Source organism: Lagenorhynchus albirostris, chromosome 8, assembly GCF_949774975.1.
Source record: "Lagenorhynchus albirostris chromosome 8, mLagAlb1.1, whole genome shotgun sequence".
NCBI lineage: Eukaryota > Metazoa > Chordata > Mammalia > Artiodactyla > Delphinidae > Lagenorhynchus > Lagenorhynchus albirostris.
Genome location: NC_083102.1, coordinates 22,086,429 through 22,101,377, shown reverse-complemented (window position 1 = coordinate 22,101,377; position 14,949 = coordinate 22,086,429). Strand labels below are relative to the sequence as shown.

General features: G+C 36.5%; 1 protein-coding gene across 2 annotated transcripts in view; it reads right to left on the bottom strand.

Annotated features, from left to right (window-relative positions):
* Positions 1 to 3,718: 3,718 nt before the first annotated feature.
* TMEM209 (transmembrane protein 209) overlaps positions 3,719 to 14,949 on the bottom strand; it is a 28,796-nt gene continuing 17,565 nt past the window's right edge. The window contains exons 10-15 of one of the 2 annotated variants that reach the window (XM_060156675.1): positions 13,142 to 13,267; positions 11,607 to 11,704; positions 10,242 to 10,356; positions 10,044 to 10,141; positions 8,279 to 8,352; positions 3,719 to 5,396 (exon numbers count right to left, since the gene is read on the bottom strand). In XM_060156675.1, the coding sequence (XP_060012658.1) occupies positions 5,342 to 5,396; positions 8,279 to 8,352; positions 10,044 to 10,141; positions 10,242 to 10,356; positions 11,607 to 11,704; positions 13,142 to 13,267 (566 nt within the window). In that variant the 3' untranslated portion in view covers positions 3,719 to 5,341. Of the gene's footprint in view, positions 5,397 to 8,278; positions 8,353 to 10,043; positions 10,142 to 10,241; positions 10,734 to 11,606; positions 11,705 to 13,141; positions 13,268 to 14,949 lie in introns of those variants that run through there. The other variant, XR_009541917.1, reaches the window with a different exon arrangement.

The window sequence follows — 14,949 nt, the reverse complement described above, 5'->3', positions numbered from 1 at the left end:
TCTCTGGCTACACAGAAAAAATATCTGTGTTTTATTTAAGAGACACTGTATTCTAGGATATGGACTTTGCCTCCGGGTTCTATCCAAGGCACTTGGTCTAAGTGGAGTCTAACCACCGCTTTAAGGTAGTTAACTCCAGGAATATTCAAGATGGCATTAAAAAAACTTTAAAGAATGCATGCAGAACATTTAACTGGAAGCAGAGCATTGTACTGAATTTATTCTTAAGGGTGGTTAGCTAACTTGAGATGGAAGCCATATAACACCTTTTCAAACCACCAGGTTTTGGGACTGATGGCTTTAGTTCAGACTTCATTCTGTCAAGTCTCACTTTCACGAGTTAGCAGGACTACTCTTCTCCTCACGCTGTCCAGTGGATGATACCCTCCCCATTAGGAACAAAAGGGGCCTTTCTTTGGAGTTGGAGCTCAGTAAGCTAATGCCTGTATTCTGGGCCAAAACTATCACAGAGTTGCCTGATTCCAGTCTACGTACCATGTGTTTGAGGAAGAATCATGCCTGGCTGCGGCTCCTGAAAAAACAAGTTTTGCCCCCAACAGAGCCGATCACCACCTTCTGACTTTCCTCCTATGGGATGCAATTCATGAAAGCAGTCTGATTCAGGATTGTTATTTTTTTTCCTTCTAGTTTAGAAATGGGAAAGGAAGGAGACAGTGTTTTCTTGGTAGACCAGAGAGCCCAGCCTTCAAGATACAAGGGTGGTACTGTCTCTGATTGGGAAATGGCCAGGTCTGGGGTGGGGGAAGGAAAGAGGGAGCAAGAGGCAGATACAGCTGGGCTAGGACAGTTGGGGTGGGTGTGTGTCAAGGCATGAAGATCTGTATACATCTCAGCATGATCCAGGAATGACAGAGTTGCTTTACAATGCTAAAAAGGGCCGTTTCCTAGTTTTATCCTAATGTTATTCTGAAAGACTTTTTAAAGCCATTTTTTCCTTACCCAAAAGCACTGTCATCCATTATTTTCATTCAGCTTCTCAATGATCTCTGAGGTATGAATAGTATCTTTCTTATGCCCAGAAATCACAGTGTAAAAAGTTAATTGCCCTGCCCCAGTAGTGACAGAGCTCAGTCCTTCGAAGTCTCAGCCCATTCAGGCCAGTGGCTCGTCTAGCCAGACTGATTGTGGAATATTCGTTTTGGGGGCATGAAAGGATTTAGTTTCATCCACAGCAGTGCCTGGGATTGTTTGCATGTGACTTTGCTAGGGAATATCTTTGGGGTCACTGTTGTCCTAGGTGGACAGAATTCTGGGCACCCATGAGGCTGTTCTTCATACCCATCGTGTTGTATTGGACTCTTCTCCCTAACCCCGACTGAGGTGCCACCCCCTGTAGAATCCATAACCTGTCCCCCAGGTCAGTGCAGCTCATTCAGTGTGGAAATGGAATTACTAATGACCATTCAGGGGTCAAATTAGAGATGTGGCTCAGAGCTAATGCCTAACAATCCAGCAGGCTCAGCACAAAGCCACTGGCATACACAATGAGATGTGGCAATGTCACTGGGGCCTAAGAAGCACAGGTGCTGATGTGCAAACCCCTCTCACTCTAAGTGGGCAGATTACCGCCCCTCCCACCCCCGCAAGGATCCTTCCCCAAGGCCTTCTTGCCAGAGATTCCAGCCCTCTGTTGCTTATCCTCAGGTATTGTTGGCCCTACCTACAAGCAGGGGAGTGCTGTCGCTGAAGCCACCTGGACGGAAGGGTGGGCCAGCTAGCCTCTCCTGGCCCCTCACAGTGGACCCTGCAAGATCTGGGACAATGTGCTGCTGGTAAGTTTAACGGCCTCACCTCAGGTCACTAAGGAAGACCCCCAAGAGTACCGGGAATTGGTTGTGTATTTTCCTAATGCCTACACGTTTTAGGCAATGTCCCTGCTGCAGCTCTTCAGGCCTGGGAATGTTTCCTCCTCCTTAGGCCTAGACACAAAAGGAAAGTCAGTGCGCCTGGCTGCTCAAAAGGTGTCCTTTGACGAGAACTCAAGCCTTTCCCAAAAGGTAGCTTTAGCCATCATCAAAGTCTTCCTGAACAGTAGCACAGCTCAGACTAGTAAAAAACTCAGGTCTTTCATGAGGATGAGACAGGCTATGAGTACCCATCCTTAGAGACTAAAAGTCACTTCTGAATTCATTCATATGGTGGCTGAGTGCCAAAAAAGGGGCACAGATCTAATCACCCTGGGGGGAGAAATGACTGCCAGCTGCAGTGGTCAGGATCAGCTCCAAAAAATAGCGGGTTTAATTAGAGCAAAGTCTCAAGGGAAGGGTAGACTGTAGAGGGGGAGGGGACATCCCCAGGGAGTGATCAGGATGGGCAGGAGATACATGCAGACAGCCCAGCAAGGAGCAGCCTACAATGGCTGAAGCCAAGGATCCAGGTGGATAAGGCTAGCTTGGGGCCAGATTATGAAGGGTTTTAAATGTCAGGCCAAGGAATTTATCAGGAGAATGAAATGATCAAACAAGTGTTTTAGGAAGATTTCAAGAGTGTGCAGGATGAATTGGAAAATCTGGAAGCATGGCAACAATTAGGAAGCTGTGAGATTAATTAGGCTGTTGTAGTAGTCCTGTGTGAGCTGATAAGGGTGTAAATGAGCATAGTGGCAGCAGAAATGGAAAGGGACAGCTGCAAGAGACATTGTTAAGAAAGAATGGATGAGATTGCTGCCTGATTGGATTGGGGACCCAGGGAGCTCAAGGAGTCAAGATGACAGCACAGTTTTGAATGTGGGCGACTGGTAGTACAATGAACAGAAAAAGGGATGTTAGAGAGGGAGCTGTTTCAGCAGATGTGAATTCAGTTCCACACATGGAGAATGTGCATGATATCCAAGTGGAAATGTCTGACAGGTCACAGGAAATTTAACACTAGAGCTCAGGAGAGACAGTATGGTTGGTGATGAACCTGGGAATCAAATGCAGAGGTGATAAATGAAGTCACAGAATGAATGAGATCTCTAAGGAAAAGCATAAGCAGTGAGACAAAGGACCAAAGCATGACCTTCGAGGAATGCCCGCATTCAAAGGATTTATAATCACAAAGCTGAGTTTAGAAGTGCCACCTACATGCTGCATGTCTTCACCACTAAATATCAGTTTAAAGTGTATATCTGAGAAAGTCTAGCAACACAGCATTTTTATGTTATAGTAGGAACCAAATTATAAACATGCCTCTAAACAAATCTGGCTGAAGAAAAGGCTGATATTCATAGAGAAAAAAAGAATAAGTGATACAGTGAACATAATCTAGAAGATTAGTGGATTTGATCCCACAAGGATGAGTCAAGCAAAGAAAATAAAAACTTGTGAGAAATATTTACTAATTTTAACACAAGGACCAAAAAATTTACCATGTTTGCAGTGCACTGTCTTCCTGAAGTATGAATTCAAACTAATTCATCAAAGTATTTTTAATAAAAGCTATAGTAAGTATATGCTGGCTCAAACATTTGTGAAGACAAGTTAATAAATGAAAGCCACCCAGAGTATAGTAACCCACACCACCCTTAGTATGCAAACAAAGTATCTTTTCTTTTTAATGTGTACCCCTAGTCTTTTTACGTGAAATATTTACTGTATATTGCATTTCTGACACATAAACTTTTTTTAATATAAGAAATGACACATCATTTTTTATTCTTTGTAATTGTGAAGTAGACACACCAGCTTCTGAAACAGGAGACTTCGATTTTTACATGTTCTTATATTTAACATGTTTAATTGGTATTTTATCATAACAAACAAATTTAACATACATCAAAAGCAGTTAAAAGATAGAAACTTCCTTTCCTTTGGACATCTGACTTTTAAAAAACAGGAACAAGATTTACAAATTACACAAAATGAGCTGCATATGTAATAATGACACGGAGTTATTGAGAAAATACTAGTTTTAGTTGTTTCCAGGTAAAGCAGTCTCTAGTAACATGTCAACCCAAAAAATGCATGCAATTGCTAACTAGCCTTAGATATACTACATATACATGTAAGATAATAAAGATGGAGAGTCAAGCAAAACTTACAAACTTGGTTATTTCATACTTTCCAGATATTTTGAACATATCTAAAAAATTTAAACAGATATCATATGATTTTAAAGGGAATTCAATACAATATTATGGAACAGTGAAACTGAGTTATTAAAACCAAGGCAATTGTTTTCTTGATGTCTTCAGCCTCTTAACTAAGACCTAATAGTTTAATTCTATCAGCTAAATTTAACCCAAGAGTTGACTTTTTATTTTTATAGTTGTTTATTTCTTAGTTTACAGTCTCTTATTCCTATCAAGTCTTTGAAACCGGTGTGATTTTACACTTACGGCGCATCGCAATTTGGACTAGGCGTGTTTCAAGTGCTTAACAGCCTCAGGTGTTGCTGTATTGAACAGCACAGGTTTAGAGAGACATATAAAGAAATGCACGTGCCTATGTGATTTCAAACCATGGTCGGTGATATGAAGCAAAGGTGAAAGGTACCAAGAGAGAAAACAGTCAGGGGATCTGCGGGAGGTGGGAATGGAAGGAGTGGGGGGAAGGGAGAGCTTCTTTGGGAAAGCAACATTTAGGCAGAGCCTAGAAGGGTGCTGAGGAGGGTTGGCTAGAGTGGGGCTGGAGTGTCTCAGGCAGCGGGAGTGCACGGAGGCCCTGGGATGAGAGCTGAGAGAGGGCCAGTGTGGCTGGGGCATGGAAGGAGAGGGGCAAGGCAAGACTGGAGTGGAGGCAGGGGCAAGGGGGGCAGAAGGAAGATCAGGCAGCATCTTTCAAACCATGTTCAAGACTGTGAACTTCATCAAGAGTTGACTTTTTAAACAATACCGTCAAACCTCTTCCAATAATATTTTTTAAATGCATATGAACTATTACTTTAAAGTTTATCTCATTTCTTTAAATATGGGCCTTGGGCTAATTTGTTGAACACTGGGGTAATATAAACACTAAAAAAAATAAGCAATTTGCTTTTTTAAAAAAATTATTTATACTAAATAACTCAACTGAAAAAACAATTTTTGTGGGGAGGAATCAGGCAGATGATTCTTATTTGGGGGGGTTACAGTGAAGAAGGACTCAAGGGGGAACTGCACTGTTTTGGCCAACAAAAATCTGAAGGATTGCAGTTTTTTTCTGAAATGATAAAGTAATGTTTCTTGGTGTAGAAGATATAGGGCATACTTTTACAAAGAAGTTTCATAAATTAGCTGTTATGAAAGTCTGTAACATACACATATGTATCTTATTTCAGAAGAGGCAGTGACTCAGAGATACTTAGATTCAACTTCTGATTCAGTCAAATGAAGTCCAAAAGTTTGGAATTAAATGACCCACTACTCGCCAAAAATCCACAAAATATTCACACCGGATAGACCAAGATTAACTCTCCTATAAAGAGAAAAAAAAAAGTTTTAGTGGAGTTGATTGCCCAGCATTTAAGGTCTTTTTTCAAATAACTAAAATAGGAGTCTTTACAAGGGGTACATGTTTAATTAACATTTAGTGCTTTTCTGAAATAAGTTATGTTACACATGGTTTATCAGGTGAATTCCAGAAACAGTAATTACTTTAACTGTGCTTAAAACCCAAATTTAGAATAAATGGACTTATGGAGTGTTGAAAATTAATTTTTCAGTGGACCTCAAGAATTATTACAACAGATAGAGTTAAACAGGACAATTTTAGCAAGTAGGATTTAAGTAAAAGTGTCAATTAAATTTTTAAAAATTGAGGAGTTAGAGATGCTAGGCCTCTTAGAGAATTTTACCTGTTCAAAAAAGGTCATTTCATCAACTGTATTTTCCCATTTCTCCATACCCTCACCAACACTGCAAATGATAAATTTCAATTTGATAGAAAAAATGTTTTAATTCTGGCTTGATTGTATATGAGACTAAGCATCTTTTCATGTTCATTAACCATCTGCACGACACTCTTCTATGAAAGTCTCTCGTGTCTTTGACCATTTCTTATATTTTTCTTTTCTAATTAACGTATATACTCCTTATACATGATGGATATCAACTTGGCTTTGCTCTAAATGTTGAAATTATAAGTCTTTGTCTCAGTTTGTCATTTAGTTTTAAACTTTATTTATGGTGTCTTTTACTGAACAGGACACAAATTACTGTGCAGTCAATTCTGTCTAGGTTTTTTTCCCTTTTGGATGTAAAACTTTCATCTCATTCCACTACCGCACAAATATGTGGCATTGAACTGATAATAGATTTGTATTAAACTGCTGTGTTATGGGCATGATTCCAAATGGTCTATACTTGAGCCACTTGCTTATTTCCTTTAAGCAAAGGAAATTTCCTTCCTTTAAGGTATAGGACAGCAGTTTTTAACATTTGATTGTTCCAAAATGTATTAAAAAGATTAATCATATTTTAAGTTAATTTCAAAGACTTTTCCCTTGGTTAAAAAAAAAAAATCCCAAATAAATAAAACACAGATTAGTTTTAGTCTAAAATGTTTCATTTTCCACATGTAAGTTCCTCATTCAGAGAAGATAAGCACTTTAAATATTATACCAATTCTTTTGGGTCTCTGTGTAAATTACTGCCCCACTAAGATGTTACAGAAAACCCAAATGAACTTTTTGGCCAATCCAATACTTTTACAGATTTTACATTTTTATGTATATGACAAACCATATATGGTACTCAACACAAGCTTCATGCTGTCATGACAAATCACTTATGTATCAAGTATCAATTTAGATTTTTCGAGAAAAGATAAATTTTCAATTAAAACCAAAAATTCATTATTTATTTAAAATACTTCTAAGTTAATTCCTCACTTCAAAATAGTCTTCCAGAAACACTGTTAAGAATTACAAAACAATATATTTATAGCACATTCCATCTTTCTAATACATGTATATCTTTCTAAATACTGCTAGAAAATTTAGGAAAAAAGTCTGTATTTACTGACACAGAAGAATATCCAAGATATACCATAAGATTAAAAGGCAGGTCACAGAGTAATATGTTTGGGTACAATATATTTTTAAACAAAATGAAAACTAAAAAAAAAATCAACTTTCCCCAGAAAGGAGTCTGAAAATGCACACCTGAAACTGTTAACACAATGGATACCTCGAGGGAGGGTTGATCAGAAGAGAGAGTTGATCAGAGGGGAGTTTTCAATGTCTAGTTTATACACTGCTATATTGTTTAAATATTTCTATATTGAGCATGCATTATTTTTGTAATTAAAAAAATAAAGAAAAAAGAGCCATGGTAGCATAAATATTCTTTAACTCAGTAATCCAACGCATTATTTCAACGTCATCAATATACAAAATTATTAGAGATATTTTACTTTTTCTTTTTTGGTACTAGGTCTTCAAATTCTAGTCTGTGTAGTTTACGCTGACAGCCCATCTCAATTTGGACTAATCATGTTTCAAATGCTCAATGCCACATGTGGCTGGCGGCTGCTGTATTGGACAGTGGAGTTCCAGAACCTGTATAAAACAGGGCACCTATAAAACTGAAAAGAAGCATGCATACCAAACTGGAACAGACCCCTGATGTTTTCTATTCAGCCCTTCCCTTTACATTTTTTTAACCTCAGGTTACACAGTGCAGGCAGAGATGGACCCAGAACACAGATTTTCAGACTTCCAGTCCTTGCATTACCAGATTTACCCAGCATTAGCTGAGGTCCATTTACTTCAAATTACTACAAATATTATTTGAAGGACTAAAATTTCAAATCATCTAAATAACAAGACAGCAATTTTGAGTTTACTGTAACAGTATGTGAGCTTCATTACTAAGTATTTAGAATAAACAAAGTAAACAATTTCAACTGACCATTTTTCCATCCCAATTAACAATATTATGGAACTGGTGCTGACTTAGTCTCTCTGAAAGTGTAAACATTTTGCAGAAGGCTTTGTGTCTGAAGTGGGATAGCTTGAATAAATAGAACTCCAGTTTTGTTTTTGTTTTTAAATTTTAAAGTGGCAAGAGCCTGATATATCAGGGTTGTTCCTCTGGGGGACACAGCTGTAAAGCCAATGATGTGGTCAAATTGCCTTTTTATCAATGGGGAAATGGAGGATCCAAGGAATTACTGTAATGGACTTGCTCAAGATGGCAGAGCTGGTTAGTGACAGGGCTGAGCTAGTACTAGAAGCCATATCGCTTACTGTTCAGTCCACAAATCTTCAGTATATGATGCTGCCTTCTGCAGCATCTGAACATAAGGAAAACAGTATATAAGTTAAGTACTTGTATTTTTAAAGCATAAGTACTTACCCAAGCATTCCTGACTCTTTGGTCTTTATGATGTAGAGGAACATTAATAATGTATGAAACATATTATTTCGGCCCTGGAACAAAGACAAAAAATACAGCAAGATTTAAACCTAACGAAACCAAACCATTCAGCCTGATAGGTAAATGCGATCCTATCAATTTATATTCTACTAACTCGGAATTCCATGTAATTCAGCCTTTCATTCATTCATTAAACAAAGTGCCCACTTTGTGCTAGGAAGTGGGAATACTGTGGTGAATAAAACAGAGAGGATCCATGTAATTGAGGAGCTTAAGGTCTAGTAGGAAAGGCAGACAGGAAACTCAGAATTACAATAAAGTGTGATGAATGTTATGAGAAAGAAGAAGGTGTAGGGTGCCATGGGAACATATACATTAAACCCAGAGTGGTGAGGCAAGCAATGCCTCCCTGAGAGAGAAATTTTTAAGTTGAGACCTGAAAGATGAGCAGAAATAAACACATTGGGAAGTTCCCATACACGGGAAGCAGCATTTATGAAGGTCTGGATGGGAGCTATTCTGAAGCTGGTACCCCTGTATCCTACACACAAAAAATACTCTATCCCCCAAATTAACAGCATAAACAACAATGTTGGAATTAAAAAACCTTTAATCACACTTCAAAATACATTATGATATATGTTAACAGTGTAAGTAACATATTAAATGTAAATTTATTTTATCTACAAGGGACTATGAGGCAGCATTTTGCCAGCACTAAAATCAAACTATTATATGTAATTTCTGGTCTGTGAAATAGCTCCTGATTTAGATTTTCAATTTACTGATTAACTTATACCTGCTTATTCTGATTTAGTGTTTTTACTAAAAAATCTTAGGATATATGATTTTTAAAGACAGTGTTTCTTTAAAAAAAAAAAAAAAGGATTTGCATGGAACTTGAATGGCCCAAAATATTTACACTTACGAAGTTGAAATATTAAACTTAAAAAAAAAAAAGAAATATTCTCTTCCGGGTATCTGATGAAGTGAAGGATACAATTTATGATTATAGTCTATGTAAAATTTCTTAGTATAGATGCTGGTAACAAAAATAACTGCAAAGGTCATCAACAGAACTGATGTTTGTAATCAAAAGTAAAATACCTGGATAGAAGTGTAAACTGGTACAATCATCTTTTTGATAACATATTTTAACAGCCTTGAAAATATTCTATAACCTAGAATTACATTTTTGGACTTCAGGCTAAAAAACTACCCAAAATGCAGACAGCTATATGCATAAAGGTATTTATGATAATGAAGACTTAGAAACATCCAAAATATCTAACTGTAGGGGAGTGGTTAAATAAATTATGTTATAATTTTATTGTGAAGTTTTAAAATAGCCATTAAAAAGTGTTTTAACGAAGATTCTTAAAGGCATGGAAAATTATAACATTAATTTTAAAAAGGATATAAAACTACATAAATAATATGATTTCAACCCATAAATAAGTACAGAAAAAGACCAAAATGAAATTTATCAAAAAAATTATACCAAATGTTAACAAGAGCTTCCTGTAAATAATGGAATAATGAACTTTTCTTCCTTTTCTTCATAATTCTCCAAATTAAGCACATATTACTTTTAGAGTTTTAAAAAAAGGGATACAAAACTAGCATTTTTTCCCTAATTTAAAAAGTTTACCTATTCCATAAACAAGAGAATCTAATTTTAAAAATATTAACAAAGCAAGTCATCCATGACATTAGTAATAGCAACTGCTACATTTAGAAGTACCTTTGGAAGACTGTAGAAATGACGCTGGTAGATTAGCTCATAATGGGGAGGGTTGATAGCACTCTGATAAATGCAAAAAACATTCTCATTTGTCACGTCTGTAAAGGAAATATGCTACATTAAAAAAACAAAACCAAACCACTAGATGTATTTCATGTGAAAAGCTCAATTCATCCTTTTAGGAGAGGTGGTTTATACCTGGTTTATTTGGTGTCTGAACAAAGTGCTGAGAAGTAAATGTTTTTCCATCAGGGTATTTAGGATGTGGAGGTAGTCTGGAATCAAGGTAGGTGCAAAACACATGCATGATGATCTGAAGACGAGGAAACAATTTTTCAAAGTCAGCATGAAAATCGATCAAGTATGTATGTGGTACTTTTAAAACATGTTTATAATGACTCCAATTTTTTTTTTTTTTTTTTGCGGTACGCGGGCCTCTCACTGTTGTGGCCTCTCCCGTTGCGGAGCACAGGCTCTGGACGCGCAGGCTCAGCGGCCATGGCTCACGGGCCCAGCCGCTCCGCGGCATGTGGGATCTTCCCGGACCGGGGCACGAACCCGTGTCCCCTGCATCGGCAGGCGGACTCTCAACCACTGCGCCACCAGGGAAGCGCATGACTCCAATTTTTAAGTTTTTCTCCAAAGAATTAGCAAAAATGTTTTCAAGTGGTTATATCTGTAAGATGAAATCTATGAAATGAAAAGATTAGAGCAAGACATTCCTAGTTTTCTGTTAAGGGGATCATTCACACCCATATAGGTAATTAACAGCAAAATCAAAATAAAATACACATACATTCAATTCTGAATTTGAGTATCAGCATTTAAACTTCATTTTCACACATAACAGTCACTATAAAAAACAAAACAAACATAATTTTGAAAAACTCTTAAATGCTCAAAAACTTTATACTCTTTGATTTCATAAATCTAATTCTAGGAATCTTTCTTAAAATCATAATCCTAAATAAGAAAGAAACATGCATTATGTTACTCCTGGCAGTATTATTTAAGACAGAAAAACAAAAATCCCTCCCCCACTACATGTTTCCCAAACTTTTAGGTCCAATATAGGAGAACAGTTAAATGACAGTGTGTAATAGTGCAAATAACACTGAAAAGTGAAAAAAAGCAGGAGACATAATTTTACATATGGGATTATTATATCTGTATCGATAAAAACATTAAAAATAGCACAATATAAGTAAAGAAAAAAAAAGAAGAAAATATACCAAAATATTAACAGTGGTTGGGTTAAGATGCTGGTACAAAAATTTTGTATTTCTACTTAGTTTCTAAGTTCTTTTCATTTATTTTATTTTCATTTTTATTTATTTATTCATTTATTTATCTATTTTCTTTTTTGGCCTCACTGTGTGGCTTGCAGGATCTTAGTTCCCTGACCGGGGATTGAACCCGGGCCCATGGCAGTGACAGCCAGCACTGAGTCCCAACCACTGGACTGCCAGGGAATTCCCTCTAAGTTCTTTTTAATATTCATTTTTATAATGGAAAAATAAACCCAATAACAAAAATGTCAAACTGATAAAACTGGGGACTTACAGCAGAATCAGTGGGCAGGTCTGTATCCCACTTGCGGCCTTTGAAGTCTCCACCTCTATTCCATCGAAATGAGCTCATACAGCCTCCTTGGGAAAGTTCTGTAGCAACAAAGGTAAAATAAAATAAGCTAAGAATATACAAGAAAGAAGAAAAAAAAAAGGCTAAGGGGGGGCTTCCCTGGTGGCGCAGTGGTTGAGAGTCCGCCTGCCGATGCAGGGGACACAGGTTCGTGCCCCGGTCCGGGAAGATCCCACATGCCGCGGAGCAGCTGGGCCCGTGAGCCATGGCCACTGAGCCTGCGCGTCCCAAGCCTGTGCTCCGCAACGGGAGAGGCCACAACAGTGAGAGGCCCGCGTACCGCAAAAAAAAAAAAAAAAAAAAAATGCTAAGGGGTTACAATAAGGAAAGTATAACATCTAAAAACCTGATCAAAACATGCAGACAAAGAAATACAAGATATAAAAAATTAAATAGCACCATGGGGACTTCCCTGGTGGTTCAGTGGTTAAGAATCAACCTGCCAATGCAGGGGATACAGGTTCGAGCCCTGGTCCAGGAAAATCCCACATGCTTTGGAGCAACTAAGCCCGTGCGCCACAACTACTGAGCCTGTGCTCTAGAGCCCACGAGCCACAACTACTGAATTCCTTTTGCCTAGACCCCGTGCTCCGCAACAAGAGAAGCCACTGCAATGAGAAGCCCGTGCACCACAACGAAGAGTAGCCCCCACTCGCCACAACTAAAGAAAGCCCACGCGCAGCAAAGAAGACCTAATGCAGCCATAAATAAATAAGTAAGTACGTAAGTCATAATAAATGTTTATTCCTAAGTAAGTCATGATAAATGTTTATTCCTAAACCTCAGTCCAAACCTAGACTAGAGAAGGGGCAACATTACATTTTTAAATTAAGATTTATGATAAATCTAAAGAGTGAAATACTATTTCTAAAACTTGTTTTAGTGATGAGAACATTTTACAGAGTTTATCCAAATAAACGTAGGGAGGCATAAAGAGAGTATGTGGGAGTACCAGGGAGGCTAAATTTCCTGAGTCTCAAGTCAGTCTCCTCAGAAGATCATATTTCCCCCAAATAATCAGAATATAACAGAAATATAAAGAAGCAACGTATTACATATGACTTATAAAAATCGAAAGAAATAGGATCGGCATGCTGAAATTATAAAGAATGTCATTGTGGCATCCATTCTTGGTAGCTTAAGAATAGAAAATGAGTGAAATATTCATGTGAGCCCATTTAGCTCATATTTAAGTTTCCCTATTTAGAACAAAATTAGTAATTAATGTATTCAAGGCTAACTACATTATTTTGACCATTTTTAAGCATACAGAATATAAAACTCAAAAGTTGTTCAAGTATAAGCCTTAATAAAGCCATTATTAAATACATATTTATAAAATAAGATCACACTTCAGTGACACTTATAATTAAAAAAAAATTGTTCCATGTTACCTGTATAAAATTTCAAGCTAGTGAAAAAGCTCTCATTTTTTCCCTCTTCAAATCAATAATTACCTTTGATCCTTTCAAACAAGTATTCCTGATTTGGCGTGAGGTCTAGATACTGCACGATTGTATTTAGAGTTGGAATGAGTGGAGCTTTGACCAGAGCAGCCTGCTTCAAGCTAGTAATACTAGCCTCTGTTAAAATTAAAACACACAGAAAACAGATTATTCCTCATGTGGATCTTTGAAAAAACTTCAAATGCTCTTCCTTCAATAGATGTTGAAGGAATAAAGGAAAGCAACGATAGCTTATCTTAACAAGCTGCATTATCTACTTTACCTACAAAATATTTGATCATTTCTGGCAAGGTGGCCAGAGTTAAACAAACACATGCATACTCCAAAAACAGCCAAATCCATTTTGCCAGATCTATAAACAACTAATAGAAGATTTTTGTGGAGTATATATAAAAAGACACGAGAGCTTTCAAAATCAGGTTGAATTAAAAGTTGCCCATTATGCCAGTGACAAGTGAACACTTTTTATGAGTGATTTCGCTCATCACTTCATGAAAGACAACTATCCAAAGAAATGAATAAACCAACAAAAAGTTTCAAAATGTACAACCATACTAGTAATACCCAATGTTGGGAAAAAGGCTTTCTTATATGTGACATTATTGCTAGAATATAAATTGGTATAAGCTTTTTGAAGGGTTATGTATATTAAAAGCCTTAATATATTTATACCTATTGAACTTACAACTTCACTCCTAAGAAATTATCCTAAGGAAATAATTATGAATGTACACAAATATTTAGGTAAAAGGATATTTACTTACAGCATTATTAATAACAGCAAAGGGAAAATCTTCTAAATTTTAAATAATAAAGATCAGTTAAATACAATATATTACATACATAAAAAAGAAATACAAACTAGCCATAAAAATAGTACTGGAGAATATTTAACAAAATAGAAAAAGTAGAGGGAAAAAAGCAGGTAACAAAACAGTATGACCCCAATTTAATTAAAAATATATACATACATATGTACTATTTGCTCAACTCCTAAATATACACTTTTCACATTTTAATGTTGTTAAATTATGGTATAACTTACCATTGATATATATAGTATCATAGTATTTTTCTCCAAAAGGAATAAGTGATTGTGATTTAAAACGATTGATTGTGGTTATCTACTGAAGCGCAATCATGGGTAATATTCTTTGTGTATTTCTGTACTTTCCAAATTTTCTACAATGAACATATGCATGTTGCTTTCACAGTGATAAAACAATGTTATTCTTTTTTAAAAAGCACATCACACTGGTAAAAATGTTGTGAAACATAACATATTTTTATAGCTTATAAAAAAGCTCAAAAAGGATAAGCATAGGTTCAAATAACATTACCAAGAAAGTAACCTTCTGACTTTGGAGTCAGAAAGCTCTGGCCTCAAATCACTGCTCTGTGACACTGGGCAAGTTACTTAACCTGAGTCTTAGTAGTCTGATCCATAAAATGTGGCACTAAAAGCTAGCTTTCAAGGTTAATGTGAGTGTTGTATACATTATATACAAAATATACGGATACTCAACACGTGGGTACTTTAGTGATGCACAACACTATACTTATTCCAGAGAATAAAGACTGATTAAAAAAAGATACCCAAAAGCAAGTAGAAAGTGTTAATGTGCAATCCAAAGCCCTTACATATTTCAAAGAGAAATTTATTCTCTAGAAAGCTGATTGACTAAAATATTCCTTATTTATTTTGAAACCTAATTATTTAACACTAAATAAGTTATAGTATATATATACTTTAGGCAAATTATATTACACAAAACCTTAATAATTTTATTTTTAGCAGA